This window comes from Lonchura striata, chromosome 7, assembly GCF_050655825.1.
Source record: "Lonchura striata isolate lonStrDom1 chromosome 7, ASM5065582v1, whole genome shotgun sequence".
Lineage (NCBI taxonomy): Eukaryota > Metazoa > Chordata > Aves > Passeriformes > Estrildidae > Lonchura > Lonchura striata.
This window is the reverse complement of record NC_140709.1, coordinates 14,266,313-14,285,857: the sequence shown is the minus strand read 5'-3', so window position 1 is coordinate 14,285,857 and position 19,545 is coordinate 14,266,313. Positions and strand designations below refer to the sequence as shown.

Genomic DNA, 19,545 nt, shown 5'->3' with positions numbered 1-19,545 from the left:
GTGTGTTGGACTGCAAGTGACTCAGCAAAGATGCTTCTCTGGAGCTCCAAATGTCTTCATTGCCTATCTGGGCAGTGAAGCAAAAGAGATAATGGAGGCCACTGATCTGTGCTGCTTAGCACAGCTCCTCCTAGGCCTGGCTCAGACTTCTCTCTATTTTTCTTCCCCTCTCTCCCCCCCTGTCTCCCCCTTTCTCTCTTCACTTCCTTCAGTGACAGCACCCCAGCGAAAGCAAATAAAAGCCCCTCGCCTCCACCAGATGGAACTCCCATCAGCAGCCCTGAGACCAAGACTGTCAACCATGAGCTGGAACCATCCTCTTTGGAAGCACCTGGGGCAAGCATCCCAAAGTCACCGTCTCAGGTAGTGTCCCCATGACATTGACCATTTTTCTGCTGATGGCACAAGCTCTGTGAGTTAAAGACATCCATCAGTTGTTTTTTTAGACCTTATCCTGCTTCTGAGCACACAGAATATCACATGATGGTTGTTCTCTTCCACTGGTTCTTGAGAAAGTTCCTAAGAATGCAAGATGCTTATTTGCTATCTTTCTATTATAAGAACTGAGTGTCCTTGAATGGTTTCACAGGGGGAAGGCCAGTGATACTTTTTGCTGTCTGATAGAATGGCCAAGAAGATGCAGGGAGGATGGAGTTGTAGCTGGGTGAGGAGGTTTGTTCTTTACATTTGACTTAACCTGTGGAGTTTGGTGGTCCAGTTTCTTCTCAAGAACTTCTGTAGTTGAGAAAGGTTAAAATAAAAAACTTAATATTATAAGAAGAATATCTGTACATTGGATGATGTTTCACTTTAATATCAAGATGCAATATTATGCAAAAAAAAAAAAAAAGATTATATTTTTATGCTAGGAAGAAATTAGGTGGGTTCCAGGAAGAAGATAGTCCATTGCATGGAGTCTGAACCTTCTGTGTGGCCTTCACTAGGCCTTTTCTGGCATAGGAAATATCCAGCAGCATGTTCAAAATAGTAGATACAGCTACTCAGCATATCATCTAAGTGTTTTACTTTGGGAAGATAAAACATTTACTTCATCTTCTTGTCCCAGTGTTGCTGAGTGGGAAAAAAGCTTAGCAGAGAAAAGCAGTAACTAGATCAAATTTACATTGTGTTTCAATCCTTTTATCCCAGTAAGTGGGACACTAGGAGAAGTCTTCCAGGAAGGATTAAAGTTAAGAGGGGTTCTGGCCAAACTGGTAAGAAAATCCACTGCCTCTGGAAAGAGATGGGTGCAACCCAGAACTCCCTTGGTGTTCCCATGCATAGCAGTGTGATTCCAAATCCAAGTCTGTGGGGTAGTTTTTCTCCTGTTTCTAGACAGCCTCTCACTATATTGTTCTCTCCACTATTTGATTTTTATGATTATTGAGGGACAGGAAGAGATGTGTGGCAAAATTTCTTTTCCAGCCCTGTGAGATGTGTGGATGTCTGACAGTGTATTTTCAGGACTTCTCCAGGGTCTCTGAACATCTCGGCAGTGCAGAGCCTAACTGTGGCTTCACCACCAACCTGGTTAGGACCTGTGAAGTAGACTGTGTGTATGGAGGAGAGAAGATAGGATATCTAGAATTGCCCTTTTGTTGCAGGTTTCTTTTTCTTCTTTTTTTTTTTTTTTTTCTTTTTTTCCCCCAGAGATTTCCAGAACTTGACTAAAATTTGGAGCGAGAAATCATATAGAGATTTATGAAGCTGTTCACAACAGTCTTCACCCACCCTGCCTGTGGACTCATCTTGCTGAGTTTGGTTTCTTCCCTTTCCTTTAAATAGCACACATAACCCTTGTTTTTGCCAGCCTGCAAATGCTTTCTCCTTCACTTGCTGCCTGCCTGCCCACAGGAATGGGGCCGGAGGCACCCCTTGGGAAACAAGCAGGATACTCCAGCAGAGCCCTGGCATGGATGGGCCACAGGCAAGACTGAAATGAGCTTTGCAGTGAATGCTGCCACCGCCCGGCAGCTCCTTCCCAGTCTGTGTTTAATTCATCCCCCGGGCGTCGTGGAGAGAAGAGCTCCACTCCGTATTTGCAGTAGCTGCTAAGAGTTGGAGCTGGCTCCAGAGGCAGGGAAGACAAAGGCAGGAGTTTCACTCTCAGAGCTGAGCCTGGTGTCTGTATGGATAAAATCTAGAAACCAAGTGTGTGTCAGCTTGCCAGGCAGCTGGGAACAGTGTCTGCTCTCTCAACAGTGCCTGACTTTAACACTGAAATCTTCACAGGTGGCATTACTTTTGACCTATGGGTAAGTGATTTGTTCAGTGGTCCTCCAAAGGAGGCTGAGAGGCCTCACCCTCTTTGGGAGGATGGAGCACAAAGCAACAAGCAAGAACAATTCTCTGGTCTCTTTGTGTCTCAAATACCAGTACAGAATGTAAGCCAAGGCTGTGGAGAGAAAGACAAGACCAGGAGTGATCAAATAAATGCCAACTAAATTTTGAACTGTTCCCTATACAACCCAAAATAACCTCAAACTCTTTTACTGTCATTAATTTTTAAAAACAGTTTATTTCTGTCTTTTGGAAGAAGTGAATGCACTCAGCTCTCCGCAGAATAATTTGGTGATGACACAAGACTTCAGGGGGATCTGGGAAACTTAAAAGGTCAGACTTCTGCTCTCAGTTACACCACTGAAACTCTGTAATGAGACTTTTGAAATCAGTGCAACTGTGTGGAATTTGGGAAGATAAAGCTCTGTGAGATCCAAGTCAGCAGAAGAATTTTAGAGGATTTGTTCTATTCTAGGCAACCAAATTGTTAGTGCATGATGAATTTATGGGTATAAACTAACATCAATATGCAATCATCTTGTCTTTGAAATGTGGTTTTAGATTGCTGTTGGAAGTAATACTGGGTAGTGTGGAAGTGGCCATTTCCAAGACACTATTGCATTGGAGTGAAGGAGACTGACTATCCATATTAGAGGAATAAATAGTAGAAGAGTTGTGATATTTTTGACTTGAGAGATAGTAATTGGAGCCTTCCATTTCTGCAGAGGGTGGTTCTGTTTCTGAGAACAGCATTTCCCTGAAATTTCTGGCCCCATCTTGCCAGCAACTGGCAGGCAGGAGGTTTTCAGGAAGGGATTGTTCTCGGGGAATAAGGACACACCACCTTTTGCAAGCAGTGAAAAGTTGGTTCCATTCTGTTTTTCCTTCAGCTAACTATTCAGGGGGAAAAAAAGTGTGCTTTCATACACAATCATTCTCTCTAAAGTAGGTTAATCCAGTAGAAAACAGGGATTGTCCTTAGAAATCTGAATAAAGGCTGTGTAGAACTCAGTTATGTGCTGGAGGAGTGTGAACACAGGCCTAGGAGTAATGGATTTTCGTTTTTCAGATCTGGGCTTGACATTGATACACTGGGTGCACATTGCCAAGTCTCTGGGTCCTCCTGCCTTGCATGCAGCAAGAACATGAAGTAGCTGGAAAACTTCATTGTAAATGGAAAGCATTGTCATTGCTGAGTATTGCTGTGGTGCTGGGAACTCGTATGGCTAACTTATTTCAATAGCAGCTCCTTAAAGTCAGATTGGATCTAGAAATTATCCTTAAGCCTTGTACACAGCAAAACATGAAACCATGAGGTTGTGGATGCTGTGTCAGACTGAATCTTTAGTATGATGAGGGGTAATAGAATGGTTAGAGTTACAGAGTGAGGTACTTTTATGCATTCACTGGGATCTCCATTTGGGAAACATGTCTTCATTACTGTCAATGGTGAAACTGAGAGCAGAGTTGGGCTCACAGCAGTCATGGCTTCTCAGGAGTATGAGTTGTTCTTGCCTAAAGCCAAGATGCCATCAAGAGCTCCTGCAGAACTTTGTTACAGCACACTGAAAATCAGGGCACCAGGGAGCCAGTACTGGGCAGATCAGTCTGTCCTCATGGCCACCTGTCCATTGTAGAACAAGTGGAGTCTGTTCTCTCATTCCTTTAGGTACGGTAAGTATGGCAGAGGGAGGCAGTGCTGGCCTGTTCTGTTGGATCATGTTCTCAGTAATTGATCTGCTCCCTTCCCAGTGGGCCTTTTGAAGGTTGCGCATGCTTTAATTATGTATGCATGTCCTGTCAATGCATATTAATTGTGTTACGCTTCTCCTCTGCAGAGGGAAACTTGCCCATGGTTGAAGTGTAACTAATGATGCCAAACCTTCTCTGGAGGCGTGTGGTTATTTATTTTTGTTTTGTTTCAGTTCAACCCTTCACCCCTTCCCCTCTCTCTTCAGATGGAGTTGATTGGACCCTGCTCTGTGCCAGTGGTTGTGATTTCCCTCAACTTCAGTTTTTGTGACTAACCTGGTTCCTGTCTTTGGTTTTTTTGGGTGTCGCCGTCTGTGCTGTGGCCATGTGCTCACTTGCATGCAGTTGAGGAAAGGGCCTCCGGTGCCTCCGCCTCCAAAAGTCACCCCCTCCAAGGAGATCAAGCAGGAGAACATCATCAGTCTGTTTGATGACAATTTTGTCCCCGAGATAAGTGTGACAACCCCTTCACAGGTTAGCTGCTATGCCCTGCCTAATTTTTCTCTGCCTCTGAACTCTTCCTTCAGACCATTCTTCTCTTGGGGGTGTCAAGCCATGAAACCTGGTCAGGTGAAGGAGGAAAGCAAGCTCAGCATTGGACCTCAGAAGCCAAAGGATTACTTAGGTGCAGACTTAAAGGGGAGAATACCAAAAATTCAGTAACATGTTGCCCTTTGAGAGCTTTCCTTCATAGAAGAAACAGGAGAAATGCACCTGGTCAAGATATGAGAAAGTAATTTCTGCATTTCTTTAGCAGCAGTCACATGGATTATGACTCTCTTCATATCCTGTGATGTGCTATGCTTTCTCCAAACCCACTGATCCTGAGTGTGGATGACACTTTTTTTTTTCTGCTCATGTACATCCCTAACTGCTGACTTTGGCATATTTGCCAGTTCTTGGAGAAGACAGTTTTGTGCTCTCTGTGCCTTCACCCATAGGCTTTGTGGTTTAAAGCTCATATCTGCACAGGAAAGGCAAAAAGGAATTGCCAAAGTTCTCTTTGCAAAGAGTAGCTGATGCAGTTAGATGGGCAGGACTGTGCCTGTAGTTAAGTCTACTGACACAGTCTGTCAGTATTGTCAAGTGGCACCTTCTGAAGCCCTGAAAAAGGAAAACAAGTTTTCAAATTATAGATTTTCCTCTTCACTTTCTATTTGATTTATGTCACTACCAGAGAAGCTGTCCAGGTGGGGAGTTCTCTGTTGGATCTAGGAGAATGGCAGTCCTAATGTATATAGGAGCCTGACCAGATTTCTGGCTGTATCATGAGATATCTGCATCTACTTTATTTAAATATATATATATACATATGTGTATGTATATATATATATATATATATATTCCCTAAATGCTTGTTAAAGTACAAATCATATCTCTATCAGTGCTCATCTGTGACTCATTCCCTAATTTCTCCTTGCATCACACTGCTTCATTGCCTGTGGTTTGCCACCTTCCACCGAGCTGCTGAGGGGCAGACATGAAGTGGGGAGGGAAGGAAGTCCATGTTAGATTTGGCATGGCAATAGGTACAACTTGCAGAGTGGAGAGATGGTTTGACGTCAGTGTTGGAAGGCGGGGACTGCAGGCAGCTGAGCAGCTCTTTATCATCATCTCTGCTTCCTTCTCCTCATTGTAATGGACAGCTCTGTCTGCCCCATGGTTTCTAACATGTATTTCCATGTGAATGCCAGCCCTTAGACATATTCTTCTGCACCTGATCAGTGCTCTGAGCCAGGATGGGATCTGCTGTGATTTTTGACCAGATGGGAGTTCTGAGGGAGGACTCTGGTTTCCAGAACAATCTTCACTGAAGGGCCCAGCAGCCCCTGGCACTCAGTGTGTTGCCCAAGGCTGTTCCTGTCAGATGTCTTAGTTCCAGTGAGCTGTCTGTGGGAGATTTGGGTAAAGGCAAGTCTTGCATTCAAGACTTGAATGATAGGTAAAACTATTCCATGGCTGCAGCCTTTGAAGTCTCACTATTAAACAAAGCTAAAGATTGGTGTTGTAACCTCTCTGATGGTGGTTTAGATGTGCTGGAAGAGCATACTAGAATTACTAGAATGCTAGTTGGTTTTTGCATGCTGGTCAGGGCTCATAATTGTGAGATGAGAGAGCTTGGTTCCTTGTCCTCATCCTTGTGGGTCTCAAAAAGACATGATCATAAGGCAGAGAAAAATCTGTAAGAAAATTAGGGTAAGAGAAAATTAGAAGAGGTGAAAATGATGTTGATGTCAGTGGTATTCAGAGGACTGACTTTAAATGGTGTCGCTTGTTACTTTCTGGAAGCTTTTCCATTGTGGGATTTTCATATAACTGTGGAGTTATATGAATAACTAATTTTTTGCTGTTGAAAAGGTAGTTGAAGCACTAGGGCCTGCTTCAGCTGGGAGGTGGGAAGGTCATAGTAAACAGGGGCTGGGAGGTCATAGGAAACAGGGGCAAATCTTCCTAACTTCCCGGAGACAGCAGTTTCCTCTGAAGCTGAGTAGAAAGCAGTACATTGTGGTTAGATTTAATTTAAACCACCAAAGTGATAGTCCTGTCTTAAATGCTAATGCTTTGTGTCCTTTGTGACTTCTTATTAATGGTAATCAGCAGATGTGGGGTCATTGTCTCTAGGTAGAGCATTATTCATTCAAAGGGAGTTATTCTGATGACTTTGAATAAAGTAGCAAAGCTTCTCAAATGTATGCTTTTTAGAAGACTTATGTGTGTAAGTTTATGGGATGCCTAGAAATGAAAACTATTGAAAACAATTTTTGAGCGGGGGGGGGTGGGAGATTCAAACCTCTTAGCTAGAATGAGCTGCCATATTTTGTTTCTTACTCAGAAGGCAGGAGGAAATTAGCAGCTTTGGGAATTAGCTCTGAGGTCTCTCAGACTTCCCTTCCATCAATTCAATTCTGCCTGGATTTTTGTTCCTGAGATGGGTTGTATGGATGGGAGCTCTTTAATGTGTAGGTGAGGAAGTTGGTCTGTCAGTGTAAAGGCAACTGTGGGGAATAGAGGAGCAGCCCTTCTCACTCATCAGTGGCCAGGATCCCTTTGACCACAGCAGATCAGGTGCTCACACCATGTCAGCTCATTTGGCCAGGTGGGAAGATGAATGAGTGCTGTGGAAAAGGCTCAGATTTGGTTTGCAGGGCCCTCATGTGAGCTGCCTGTGACTGTGGGTACCAGGCAGTCAGGACTCACATCCAGTGTTTGCGCTGCCACCATTTCTTCTGCGCTTGCAGCCTCAGCTCTGGGATATCACACACCCTCCCTCCACAGTGCACACGCGCCTGTCTAATGCTCATACTACTTTTCTCCCTCACTGCTGCCAAGTTTGATGCCCCTGGGCCCTTCCAGGAGGGAGCCAGCCTGTTGGATCTGGATTTTGATCCCATTAAACCAGATGCCACTGTGGGGAAGACCCCCACACCCGCCTCCCAGGTTGGTTCTTATCGCCGTTCCTTCTCCCTTCATAACTGACTTGTGCCCACCTGAACGATAACGTGGACCTGAGCTGTGGGTGGCTGGGCCTTGGATGTGGGTGCCCAGGATGGGGACCTTGGTCTTCTCTGCTGGATGTGCAAGTCCAGGAAGGATCAGGTGGCTGCTGGCCTGGCCACAGTCAGGCATGAGGTGTTTGTGGGGTGCTTGGGCTTTGCTCTGATGATCCACTTAATGTATGTCCCTCCCTGGAGCAGCATCTCTGTATGCTGTATGTATTTAAGTTGTTGCTCTGTGGATGGGAATTCAGCCTGAGCTCCGTGCTCTCAAGTGGATTTTTAATTAACAAGACACTTTGATAATCTGCAGTTACTTAAGATAAATAAGGCTGTAAATGGATATTCAAATGATGTGAAGCCTTTCTTTTTCTGTGTATGACACAGCCTACATTCATAGTTGAGAAGCAGCTTCCTGCCTGTCACAATGTGGTATCAAAAAGGAAGATGCCTAATTTCTGTTCTGGCCTGTACCTGGTTCTGTCCTCTGTCAGAGGCAGATGGACTGTACCTCATGTCATGTCTACATAACTGGAGGCTTTGAAGTGCATCCTGAATATGGTTGTTGTCCTCACTGAGATTTTCCATTTTATATGTATGAACTGGCTATTTTTTGCCTGTGGATGCCACTAAAGTTTGTAATAAACATAATTGGGTTGTCTCCAGTATCACCATGGTGAGTTGGTCTGTATGGCACAGATTTTTGTAGGAATAAGACTTCTTTTGTCAGGGTGATCAAACATTTGGCATTTGATTCCTCTAAATTAAAATCCTGTAATCTGCAAGATACTAGTTATTATCATAATTTGATAGAGATCAATATGGCAAAGCTATCCTTTATTGGAACTTTATGTGGGTACATGGGTATTGTGTCTACTTGCATTCAGGACAAACTCCATATCAGGATAAGCTTTTTATTAAACAAAAATTTACTTTTCTCTTCTGAATCACCAGTTAGAACTCAGATAGTTGGTTATACTGACATAGGATACAAGTATAAATTTGACTTAAAATGGAATTGTTATCCTTCTAGCAAGCAACAAATATTACACTAAGTGGGTTTTTCAAAAGTGCTCAGCAATAGCATATTTAGTGTTGTATGCTAATTATTATTAGCTTCAGAAGTCATTAAAAGATAGTCAAAAATCAATAATTTCTACCTAGTTATCAAAACAGTCAGATTTATTTCCTATAGGATGGGCAGTATGACAAAGTGGTTAAGGTATTTTACTACTGATCCAAAGGCATCACAGAATCGGAGAATGTTAAGGGGTTGTAAGGGATTTTAAAGATCTTCTATAACCAGGGATGTATAAATTCATGTACTAACAGATATTTTCAAAACATTCAGAGATAAGTGCTGTTGAATGTGTATGTCTGCTTCAGTCTGATCAGTGTCTGTAATGTTTGTACTCAGTGAAATAATCACGTATAAACATGTTTTATTTTTGTTGCTCTTTGACATGCTTAGTCTTTACCTTGGGATTTATGGGAGGTAAGAAATTCATATGTCTTTTGTCTCTCATCATGTACTGTTCACATGCCAGTGCCAGCTCTGTTCACATGCCTGTCTCCTTTCCTTCTCTGCTTCTCCTTCCTGCACACCCCAGACCAAAGTTGCTCTATGTGCTGCTGGACCCACTTATGCACTTTGTATGAAGCCCCAGGGCCACCCACATGTTTGCAAGTCAGTCTGGCACTCTATGACTTATGATTCTACAGTGCATATGCCCCTTGCCTTTCCCTGCTAACCCACTCATCCTTCCTTTGGCGTAAAGCTGTGACCTTCACCTCATACTTAATACCACTGTGGCAGCATCCTCACTCTCCACAACACAGCATTTCCTAAAATCTCCACATCCTGTTGGTCTCGTGTGCAGTGCATAAATATCTCAGCTATCATAAATATATCATCATTACTGCCTGTGCCATTAGATATGTGCACATCTGGAATTGTCTGTGGTTGCTGTTCATCGGCCATCGTTGTCAGAAAGGCTGGTGTGAATTTGCTCACCCTGTGTCTACACTGGAAGTTAACTGCAGGCCCAAGACTTGCCTGGCATCTACCTCAGCCTCAGCTTTGGAGCTTGCTGACAGGGAGACCCTGCACATGCCCTGCATCTGAACAAAAACCTGACCCTCATTTATGCCCTCTCTACATTTGTGGCCTGGGCAGGTCTCGGGTTGCTGCAGATTAGCCCCTTGAGAGAGATTTCAAGCACAACTAATTTTGAGTCCCTCTGGTCTGGCAGCCAGCAGTGTGGACAGAAAATGCTTGGTCTGGGTACTCAGGCCTGCTGCTGGAACTGGCTGTATTCACCAAGTAAGCTCATGGCAGAGGAATTGAGTCCTGCCAACCTTCCATTCCCGAGGGCCAGATCACCCCCTAGAATGAGTGTACTTGGAAGGACACAACTTAGCCCTGGCCTAAGGACTCACTGTGGCCACTGCTCCTTCACATGAGCTTGGGTAACATCAAGGAAGAAAGTTTCAACCCTGTGTGTTTTATCAGCCACCAGTGTTTAACATCTGTTATTCCCCTGTATGTGCGTTAGTGTATTGTCAATCTGTCATAGGGAAGAAGAGACTGGTTTAGCTAGGAAAAATCTCATTCCTTTCAGGTGAATGGGCAGGGGTAAGGTATGACTCTATCTAATTGAGCTGTGCTTACAGTCTTGGCTGAAAAAAAGTGTTTTGGACCACTTCTCTCATCCTGGAAACTGATTTTACCCAAAAGATAACCTGCTCAACCAGGAAATGCTACTAGTCAAAGTGTTTTCACTGTACCAATTCTCACCTTGGCATACCATATACAAAGAGCAGAGCTTCCTAAATATGGGTAATCTTCCTCTTCAAGTCTTCTGTAGTCTTTTTGTTATAAATGTTCTTAGCTGTTGATGAGAGAAGACTTTTTTTGGGGTTCCTTAGTCCTATAGGCCATGAGGTGTACAACTATGTAGAAAGTTGAGTGCAGCAGAGCTGGCTTAGTTCTGCAGACTGGGAGATGTGCATTGGTGTGCACGATGCTGCTGTTGGAATAAGCAAAGCTTTTAAACCCGGTAACAGCAGTGAGCAATCCTTAATTTCCCTGTACTATCTTTCCATTGCTATAAATGATTTTATAGGCCTCAGGATGCCCCACAGGTATATAAAATAGAAAAATTAATAGTTTACATGAAAATGCCCTTTGTTGAAATTCAGGGATTAATTTAGATCCAGTTTATCTGATTATTCCATATTATTTTTGCAAATTAGCTACTTTAAAAAAAACCCTGAACCCTCACACTGAGCTCCTTTTCACTTGTCCATATAAAACTGATGTTTGGTCAGATAGAGCTGACCTGGCATTTGTTCCAGTTCCAGTTTCACTGAACCCAGATGAAAACCTGGGAATGAATCCAATTAAACAGGAGAATCGTTTGTAGCATTTCATATGCATATATTTACTTTGGGTCTACCAAAGCTGCTGAGGAAATCTTCTGTAGGATGGGAACAGCTCTGCTCTTTATAATATCTTCTGGCAGTATAGGCCTGTGGACATGGTGACTGGGAGACATGAGGAAGGATGTGATAGGGGAGGAAAGCATGTGTTAGATGACACCACTGGAGCAGCTGAAGGTAAAGTAATGGATTTGTATTAAATCAAGGATTTATTTCTTTGTTATTGCTGCTGTTATTAGAATGCTGCTTGGAGGATTGTGCTAGTGTATGGCTAATAGTCAGATGGGTGTACATTTAAGGTTTTCCATGGTGATTACTCTGGGGTTTTGTAAGTTTGGGACTATAAGAACTGCAAAATTAAGGAATCTGGACAATGCCTTATTTCGAATATGATTGTATGCAGGGGTGTATGTGTCTTGATTTAACTCCAACTGGCAGTGAAACACCACACAACCACTCACCCATTTCCCTCCCATTTGTGGGATGGAGAAGAAAGTTGGAAGGATAAAAGTAATAAAACTTGTGGATTCATCTTAATTCAAACAAAATAATAATAATAATTGTAATGGGAAAGAAAATAACAGACCTAAATGAAACCAAAAAAAACCTAAGTGAGGCAAATGAAAAAAAGTTGCTCAACACCAGCTGACTCATGCTCAGCTCATTCCTGAGCAGTGGTATCTGATCAGCTTTTCCCATAGTTTATACACTGAGCATGATGGCATTTGGGATATCCCTGTGGTCAGTTGGGGACAGCTGTCCTGTCCTTGTGCCCCCCAGCTTCTTTGCTGGCAGGGCAGCATGAGAACCTGAAAAGTCCTTGACTTGGTGTAAGCACTGCTCAACTACATCATCAGTGTTGGCAACATGATTCTCATCCTAAATCCAAAACAGCCCTGTACCAGCTATTGGGAAGAAAATCAACTATCCCAGCTGAAGCAGGACAGCACATTTTTATCAAATGTATGAGGCATGTGAGCATGCTGAAGCTGGGTATCGCCATGTATTAAAAATGACAAATCTTGGGAATCTTCCCAGATGCTGCCTGGCCAGTCTCCCAAGGGGCTGATTTGCAGCCTTGCTGCTACCAGAGCCAATGTACTTCCTGCATTGTTGCAATTTCTGGGAGGGGCAAATGAATATCTTTAATTTTGTGTTAAAAAGAGTTTATCTGACTCCAGACAAAGGAGAATAAAAAATTGAACTGCTGTAAATCTGTCGTAGGAGTTTGGTTCTTCTTTTGTTGTGCACAGGAACCCCTATCCCCAGGTTTTTTAGAATAGTCTTTGCCAGACAGTGATTTGTGGGTGATACTGAATCTCCTTGGTGGTGGCAGCTTTTGTGCAGTAGAAACTTTCCATCAACATAAATGCATTACACACCCCATCTGGAATATTCATAGAAAATTCTTAATAATAGAATATTCACAACAGAATCTAAATTCACAACTCTTTGGGCCTGTCCAAAATTGAAGGGAGTGAAAGTTAGCACATAGAAAATTATACTGTTTGATTCAGTCCTAATGCCATGTTCATACTGGGTCTGGACTAAATGCCATATCTGGACACATAATTACCATGCTCTTTTGTTTATGGGAGTAGGTGAGCACTTATGTATTCTGTGATTGTTGATCCTTGGAAATAGGCTGTGCAGAGATCCTTGTTCTTTGGAGTGCAAGAGAAGTTGTATTCTCATACAAGTGGGCAATCTAGATGTAATAATAGATACTGTGTGTGTGTAAAGTAGCTCTGCCGTTTGGATTGTGAAGAGAAAGAGGCACACAGAATTTTTGGCATTTCATCAATTTCCTCTGAATTATTGCTTACTGCATGGCTGGAGTTGAGGGTTTCTGACTTTGTTGTGATGAGTTGCAGAGATAGGGGGAGACAGAAATGCAGCCAGACCCTACAGTGTCTCACCTTTTCAGCAGATGGCTCAGGCAGTGGCACAGAGCACTTGGACAGGCTGGGCTGCACTTTGCTGCACACTTGTGTAGCTGGAATGAGAGTAACTTCCATTGGGATGATTTTTGTATTGCAGCCTGCAGAAGCAGCCTGTGCAGGAGCTGAAGCAGCTGGATCAGAAGCAGCAGCTGGAGCTGAAGCATCTAAAACTGAAGCTGACTCTGGATCGGTAAACAGCTCAAGGGACAGCAATCCCTTTTCTTCATCCCTTTGTTACACAGCACATGTGGAAGGCTGGACTGGAAAAGAGATGTGTAGCTGCTTGGAAAAAACCATCTCTGCCACTGGAGTTACAGTGCTCTTATTCAGGGACCAGACTTAGCTGTTGCATTTTATTTGTGTAATGCTTAGGGAGAAGTTCTGCTGGAAAAGTCAGTAAAAGAATTGTCCCTTCACCCATGGTTTGAAGTCAGCCCACAGCCCATGCTGTCCTAAGCTGTGTTGTCAGTTGGAATCCCCCTTGCTTGTCATTTACTTGACCTACTCTATCCTCTGGGCTCTGGCTGTGTCTTCTGAATATCTAGGCTGCCTCTCTTTTTGATGATGCTACTGCTCTTTTAGGGGACAGGGATAGGTCCCATGTCATGGCAGCTTTGTTCCTATAGGCTGTCACATTTGAATTGTCTGTTCCAGGAGGGCTCTGTGAGATTGCATTGTGACCACAGGAACTGGGAAATGCCAGGCATTATGGTCTCAGGAAACCTACAACCCATCCCTGCCTTCCTGCAGCCTTAGGCAGAGAGGCAGCAGTCACCAATCCTGCCTTCTTGATGCTCCTCTGCTGTCCCTTGGGGTGTTCTTGTTGCTGACTGGTGTGCTGGGAGAACCCATTGAAGCCAGGGCTGGTTGGGGTCTGGATCCTCCAGGATGGACTTGGAGCTTCAGTTTTGGATTCTCTTTTCTCAATGTCTTTTTTTCCCTTCCTTGGCTGGCACTGCCTATCAGAGCTCTCTGCCTGCTGTTGTTGTGGAAACTTTCCCTGCAACTGTCAATGGCACTGTGGAAGGAGGTGCTTCATCTGAGAGAGCTGACATGCCCCCAGGATTTCTGTTCAAGGTGAGTGTGTGCTTGTGTGGCATTGAATTCCTGGTGAGGATTTTTTTCTCCCCTCCCAGTTAATTGCAAAGGCATTAACTGCTTGCACTCAGCATGGCCATGGGCTAGGCCACATTGAAAGTCAAAACAGAAATTGAAGGAGAGAGAAACCTTCCTCTCCAGCAACACAGCTTCCTGCAGTTCCAGATGTTTCAAAGGATTATGTAAGAGCATCTGCATCTAAAGGTCTTGCTATACTGTGCAGCAAACCCCATTCTCTCTGCTGCAGTGGTTTCTGTCTTGGTGGTGTGGTGGTGTTGGTCACAGACTCTGGACACTGGATAAAATGTTGCTCTCCTGACAGGACAAGTTAAACTTTGGTGCAAGTAACAAACTGAGAAGATTTGGGAACACCAGCAGGAACAGAGGACTCTGTGTTTGGGAAAGTTAGAAAGCCAGAATTAACAGAGAAAAGACAGGGAAGACAGGGAAGTTGGGTGGGTATTCTGAATATGCTAAATATCACTTGCAGCAAAGACATGGAGTAAGGAGTGATTTTGGTGAGGGTAAGCCACAAATTTAATGTGCCTAAGGGAGTGTGGTAGCCAGAAGGCACTTTCTCTTGAAAGTGAGAATTTACATCATCTTACTCTAGGAACACTTCTCTGCTTTAGTCATACCCATTTTTTTCTGTGAGTTCTGCTGAAAGAAGAATAGAAAAGCCCTGAAGAATGACAGGAGGCTCATAACATTTAGTCTGGTTTCAGGTGGCATTATAGGCTGTAGTGCTCCAAGTGCTCCTCTCCTGTCCCTGCAGGTCCAGGCCATGCACGATTACACGGCCACTGACACCGACGAGCTGCAGCTGAAGGCTGGGGACGTGGTGCTTGTGATTCCATTTGAGAACCCTGAGGAGCAGGTGAGTGGGGGAGCCAAGGTGTGAGCCTGGGCCAGGTGGAGCCAAGTGGCTTTCCTGAGCTGCTTCCTTCTTCACTAACAGTTGGCTGGCTGAATCCTGAGCCCTTAGTTTGTGGCTGGGAGCTGGCAAGTGAGCTGGTTGGCCTTGAGCTTGAGATTGGCTTCTTGCAACAGAGGAGAGGACTCTGCTTGTTACTGGAGAGTGGAGACATTATCCTGCATAAAGCATGTGGAGTAGCCATGGGTTCTTGTCCCTGTCAAAACATTTGAGCCAATGCAGTGGCTCTCTTGATCAGGGATCCCAGCAGAGCCCATACTTTTTCTTCTCACTGTCTCTAAGCTTGATGCACATTCCCTATGACCACTACAGTACAGACTATGAAAGAAGTGGCTCATACTTTATATATCATACTATATATACTTTATATATACTTCTCTTTTGAGAAATGTTGGAGCTCTGAGAAAGCAGGTGGTGGTGGATGATGTCTTGCACTTAAGCACAGCAGTGGCTGTTTCCAAATGACTGTGTTTGGTCAGGAGATGGCAGCAGAATCAAAGACTAGAACAGGTCTCAGCTCTAGAGAACAAGTCTTGCTGCCAATCTTCAACCTGAATTTACTTGGTCATGTTTTTCTTTAATTTGAGCTATTTCTAGAAGCCTTGAGTAAGTCCTTCTCACTTTGTGTTTGAGGGCACCCAGCTGACAATCTGCAGCAGTTTTACTACCTTGACTGAGAGAGGTGGTGAGTTTATAAAATTAATGCTCACATCTCTAGGTTTCTGTTTGGAAAAGAAAGAATTCTCCATATTGACTGAGCAGTCATCAGCAATTTGGGTGTGACCAAGTTTAGATAAAATCTGGATTCCACAAGGGGTAAAGGGAAGGTGATGTAGTTCACTAATTGAGAAAATGTGCATCCTCTGTGGCCCAGCTGTTGGCTTTGTGAATTATGGAGACAGATCATGCTGATGCTCGTGAAGTGGAGCCATAAAATGCCAACAGTTCCCACACACCTAGGGGAGGAAAGGTTTTTGGAGAATAGGCACTGATTCCTTCTGGAAACAAGACTCCCGACTGGGTGGGACTGCCCTGCACAAGCATTTGTAAACATTTCTTTCTCAGAAAGATTTCTGGATGGGAAATGAGTGCCAGCTCCCCCAGTTTCTGTGGTAGGAGATGGCGTTTGTGGAGCAGATGGCGTTTTTGGATCAGTTTTTCAACGCCCTGTGTTTGCACTTTAGCTGGATGTGGGTGCAACAGCCATGAACTCGAGACTCTCCAAGCTGCAGAGGGTGAGCTCTGAGTGTTGCTAACATGACTCTGTAGCTGCACTGAAGCCCTCTAACCCTTCTACAGTGTATCCTGTGCTACAGCTCATTTCCCTAACCTCAACCATACTCAGCCAGGAATTGCTGGCTGTTAACATGTGCATGAACTGTGCACGTGAGTGGAGGGAGCTTAGGATACTAGATTGATTCCCATCCCTACCTTGCAGCTTAGGTGTCAGTCTGTGGGTACATCCAGGCCAGGATTCATCTCTCTTGATAGAAAAAAGGGTTGAAGGCAGCAACATTTCTAAGCTGGCACTTCAAGTGATGTGGTTTAAAAGTGTTAAGGCCCTATCTGGATTCTTGTGTCTAATCCCTACAGCTGAGGAGACTTTTCATGTGGTGGGAGTGATGCATGCCTGCTCTATGGCACAGCACTATGTGCAAATGGATGAGCTTTTGTGCCTGATGTGCTGTGAGCTGGAAGCTGCCTTCTAGACACTTGGGCCCAGTGTCTTCTGCCTCGTTGTTTGTCTTCCTGATTTATGGCATGTCAATCCTTCCACAGTCCCTGCAGCTGGCTGCTGCAGATGGGCTCCCATCTCGTGTCATTCCCATGACATCTCCTGAATGTTCCAATCTCAGGCAGCAGTCAGGGCTAAGTGAGCCTGCAGGCTCTGGGAGCTGTGCAGCTCTTCTGCCTCATGCTGCACTCTAAACCCATAGGCTGCCCCACTGCAAATGAGTGGGGTATGTGCATGGAAGGGGAGCTTCCATGGTGGCAGCTCCAAGGCACGCAGAAAATACAATGGTTAGACACCTGAGCTGCAAGCTCAGTGCAGCTCTCCCACCTTGAATATATTGAATATCTCCCTCATGTGCCTAGGATGGAGCAGAAATCTCAATGCCAGACAGCCTGCAGGCAGAGGGAAGTCTGGTTCTGCTCACGAGCAGGTTCTACCAAGCAGGGTTCCTTTTGCTGATTGAAAATTCATCTGCGTTGATAGATGTATAGGTTGGAGGCTAGGGAAGACCTTATTGAGAGACCTAAATCATATGTGGCATTTTGCTAACCTCACCTTGCATCAAACCAAACAGACTGCTGACTTTTGGGAAGATGGGTTGGGTTCCTCAGCTTTCAGTTCCCTCAGATCATGATTTCAGTGTAGCAAATAAGACTCACTTTGCCTGTATCACCTCTAAAATGCCAATCATGTGGGTGCTCTGACTGAGGCAGGGATGAGCACCTCCTGGGGCAGATTCATCCTTTCCAAAGACTTGTGCTCGAGATGAATGGGGTGAATTACACGCTGGAGGTGCCAAACTTTTATGGCTATGGAGAATGCTAGACCCATCATGTTTGCATTGTGAAGGGTGAGATAGGTGGTTCCCATCCTGTAGCTCTGGGGAGTCTCTTTTGGCAGAATTTCTCCTTTTTCAGTGGGTGTAAATTATGACATGTTTTTGTTACACTTGCTTATTTTTTACTGTGTCTTCACAGTATGGGTCAGATGGGAGCTTTGGTATGAACTCTGGTGGGATGTAGCCTTTTCTCTGTATAAAAGGAAACAAAAGCATTTTTTCCTTCTCCCCCATACTTTTCCTGATTTGTCTCCAAGCCAAATAAAAGCATGGCTTTGGTAATGTCTTGACACCTCCTTGGCCTGCACTGTGTAAGAAAAAGCCCTGCTCACATCTGTCCTTTAGCATCTGATCTCTGTCTTCTCCTCTAGGACGAAGGATGGCTGATGGGTGTGAAGGAGTCTGACTGGATCCAGCATAAGGAACTTGACCAGTGCCGAGGGGTTTTCCCTGAGAATTTCACAGAACGGGTGCAGTGAAAGTCCAAGCCCACCAGCTGTGTTTCTGCTGGAAGAGAGCAAGTTTTCTGGTAGATAACTGAAAAAGAACAACAAAAGGCAATGAAGAGAGAATTATGAAGGAATAGAAGCCTGAAAAAAAGGTCAACTTTTAAGCTGACACACCTTTAAGGGTGTGTTCTTCTCAAAGGGCAAGGTTTCAGAAGTTAATTGAAATTTGAAATGTTATTGAAATATATACATAATAATAATAATAATAAGGCAATTCAGATACCCTCTTCCCCTTTGGTTTAAACAGCATTTGTATTCAAAGGACTGATGCAGAAGCAACTCAGTGAGGTTCTCCAAGTACTGCATTGACTGAATTGTCAGATGTCAGTCTGATTCCTGGAAAGGCAGTATTTGTCAAATGGCTTGAAAGTAGAAGCTGCATTTGCTCTTGGGTGGGCTAATCTGTTTTGTCTTGAAGGTGGCTTGCATGGCAACCATAAAAATTCAGCCTTCTCTACATCTTCAACCTACAGTAGGCCAAACTTTCTGTTATGCTGTTAAAAAATTAGTGTATAGTGTTCACCACTACAATGTATGTGTGTGTGTGTATTTTATTTTCTTACTTTAAAAAAATGTTACATAAACTGTGATTTTATACATGTAAAGGTAGAAGAAACTACATTGAAAGGGCATGAAGAAGGTGAAATGTGTGAAGTTGTGCTCAGTCCAAAGTTCTTTCAAAGTGGACACCTAAATTCTCACAGTAGGTTGGCCTTTGAAATCCAAAGGGGAATGGACAAATACAAGAGGTCAAACAAGACAAAACAAACAGATGCCATTTGGATGTCTCTGAAATTTAGGAGAGGGAATCCTCTAGTACACATATCCCCATCTCCTACACCCCCAGGAAAACCCAAAACCTATTGACAGTTTCAGAAAAGCTTAGATTCATATAGATGGAAAATAGCTCTAAAATCTACTGGTTAGAAAATTTGCTTTTAAAGACAGAGATAAGGGAAGAATTTTTATTTTCTTCTGTAAGAATATCAAAGAGAAAACACTGATAAGAAACAAATTACTTTCTGTGCTTTTCACTGGCATTGTTTTTTGTGGAATTGTATTTCTTATTTTCCTTTGAAGAGTTCTGTAAGTGAAATATTGTTAGATCAGCTTTCTCCAGTGCTGTGCTGATGATCAAGTTAACCTCCATGAAAACTGGACTCTTGAAATGCTCGTTTAAAATGGCTGTGTGACTTCATGCTATTGTAATGCATTAGAAAGGAAGGCAATAATATCAACGTGTCAGTGTCAAGAAGACACTCTGCAGTCTAATACTGATGCTGAGTCCTTTCCTTTACCTTTCCTTTGCTTCTGTTTGTTTTTGAATTATTTTTTTTTTTTTTTAGTTTAGACAAGCAGATGACAAGGCATATTCTAAGTGCATATTACACTTGTTAATATAAGCCAGTCTGGCTCTCCAAGACTCTAAAGTCCCACAAAGGTACTTTATAAACTTTACTTGAATACTGATGCAGCTGGCAAGCAAGTCAGGCTATTTTAATTTTTTACAGCTTCCCCTCC

General features: G+C 43.7%; 1 protein-coding gene across 19 annotated transcripts in view; it reads left to right on the top strand.

Moving 5' to 3' along the window:
• BIN1 (bridging integrator 1) overlaps nt 1-19,296 on the top strand; it is an 88,142-nt gene extending 68,846 nt beyond the window's left edge. For 5 of the 19 annotated variants that reach the window (XM_085584223.1, XM_085584221.1, XM_085584220.1 and 2 more), the window contains 9 exons: nt 213-363; nt 4,378-4,506; nt 7,363-7,470; nt 8,998-9,021; nt 13,008-13,100; nt 13,877-13,987; nt 14,784-14,885; nt 16,127-16,177; nt 17,887-19,296. In XM_085584223.1, the coding sequence (XP_085440349.1) occupies nt 213-363; nt 4,378-4,506; nt 7,363-7,470; nt 8,998-9,021; nt 13,008-13,100; nt 13,877-13,987; nt 14,784-14,885; nt 16,127-16,177; nt 17,887-17,994 (877 nt within the window). In that variant the 3' untranslated portion in view covers nt 17,995-19,296. The remainder of the gene's footprint in view (nt 1-212; nt 364-4,377; nt 4,507-7,362; nt 7,471-8,997; nt 9,022-13,007; nt 13,101-13,876; nt 13,988-14,783; nt 14,886-16,126; nt 16,178-17,886) is intronic. The other 14 variants (XM_021526158.4, XM_021526155.4, XM_021526153.4 and 11 more) reach the window with 7 other exon arrangements.
• Nucleotides 19,297-19,545: the final 249 nt, after the last annotated feature.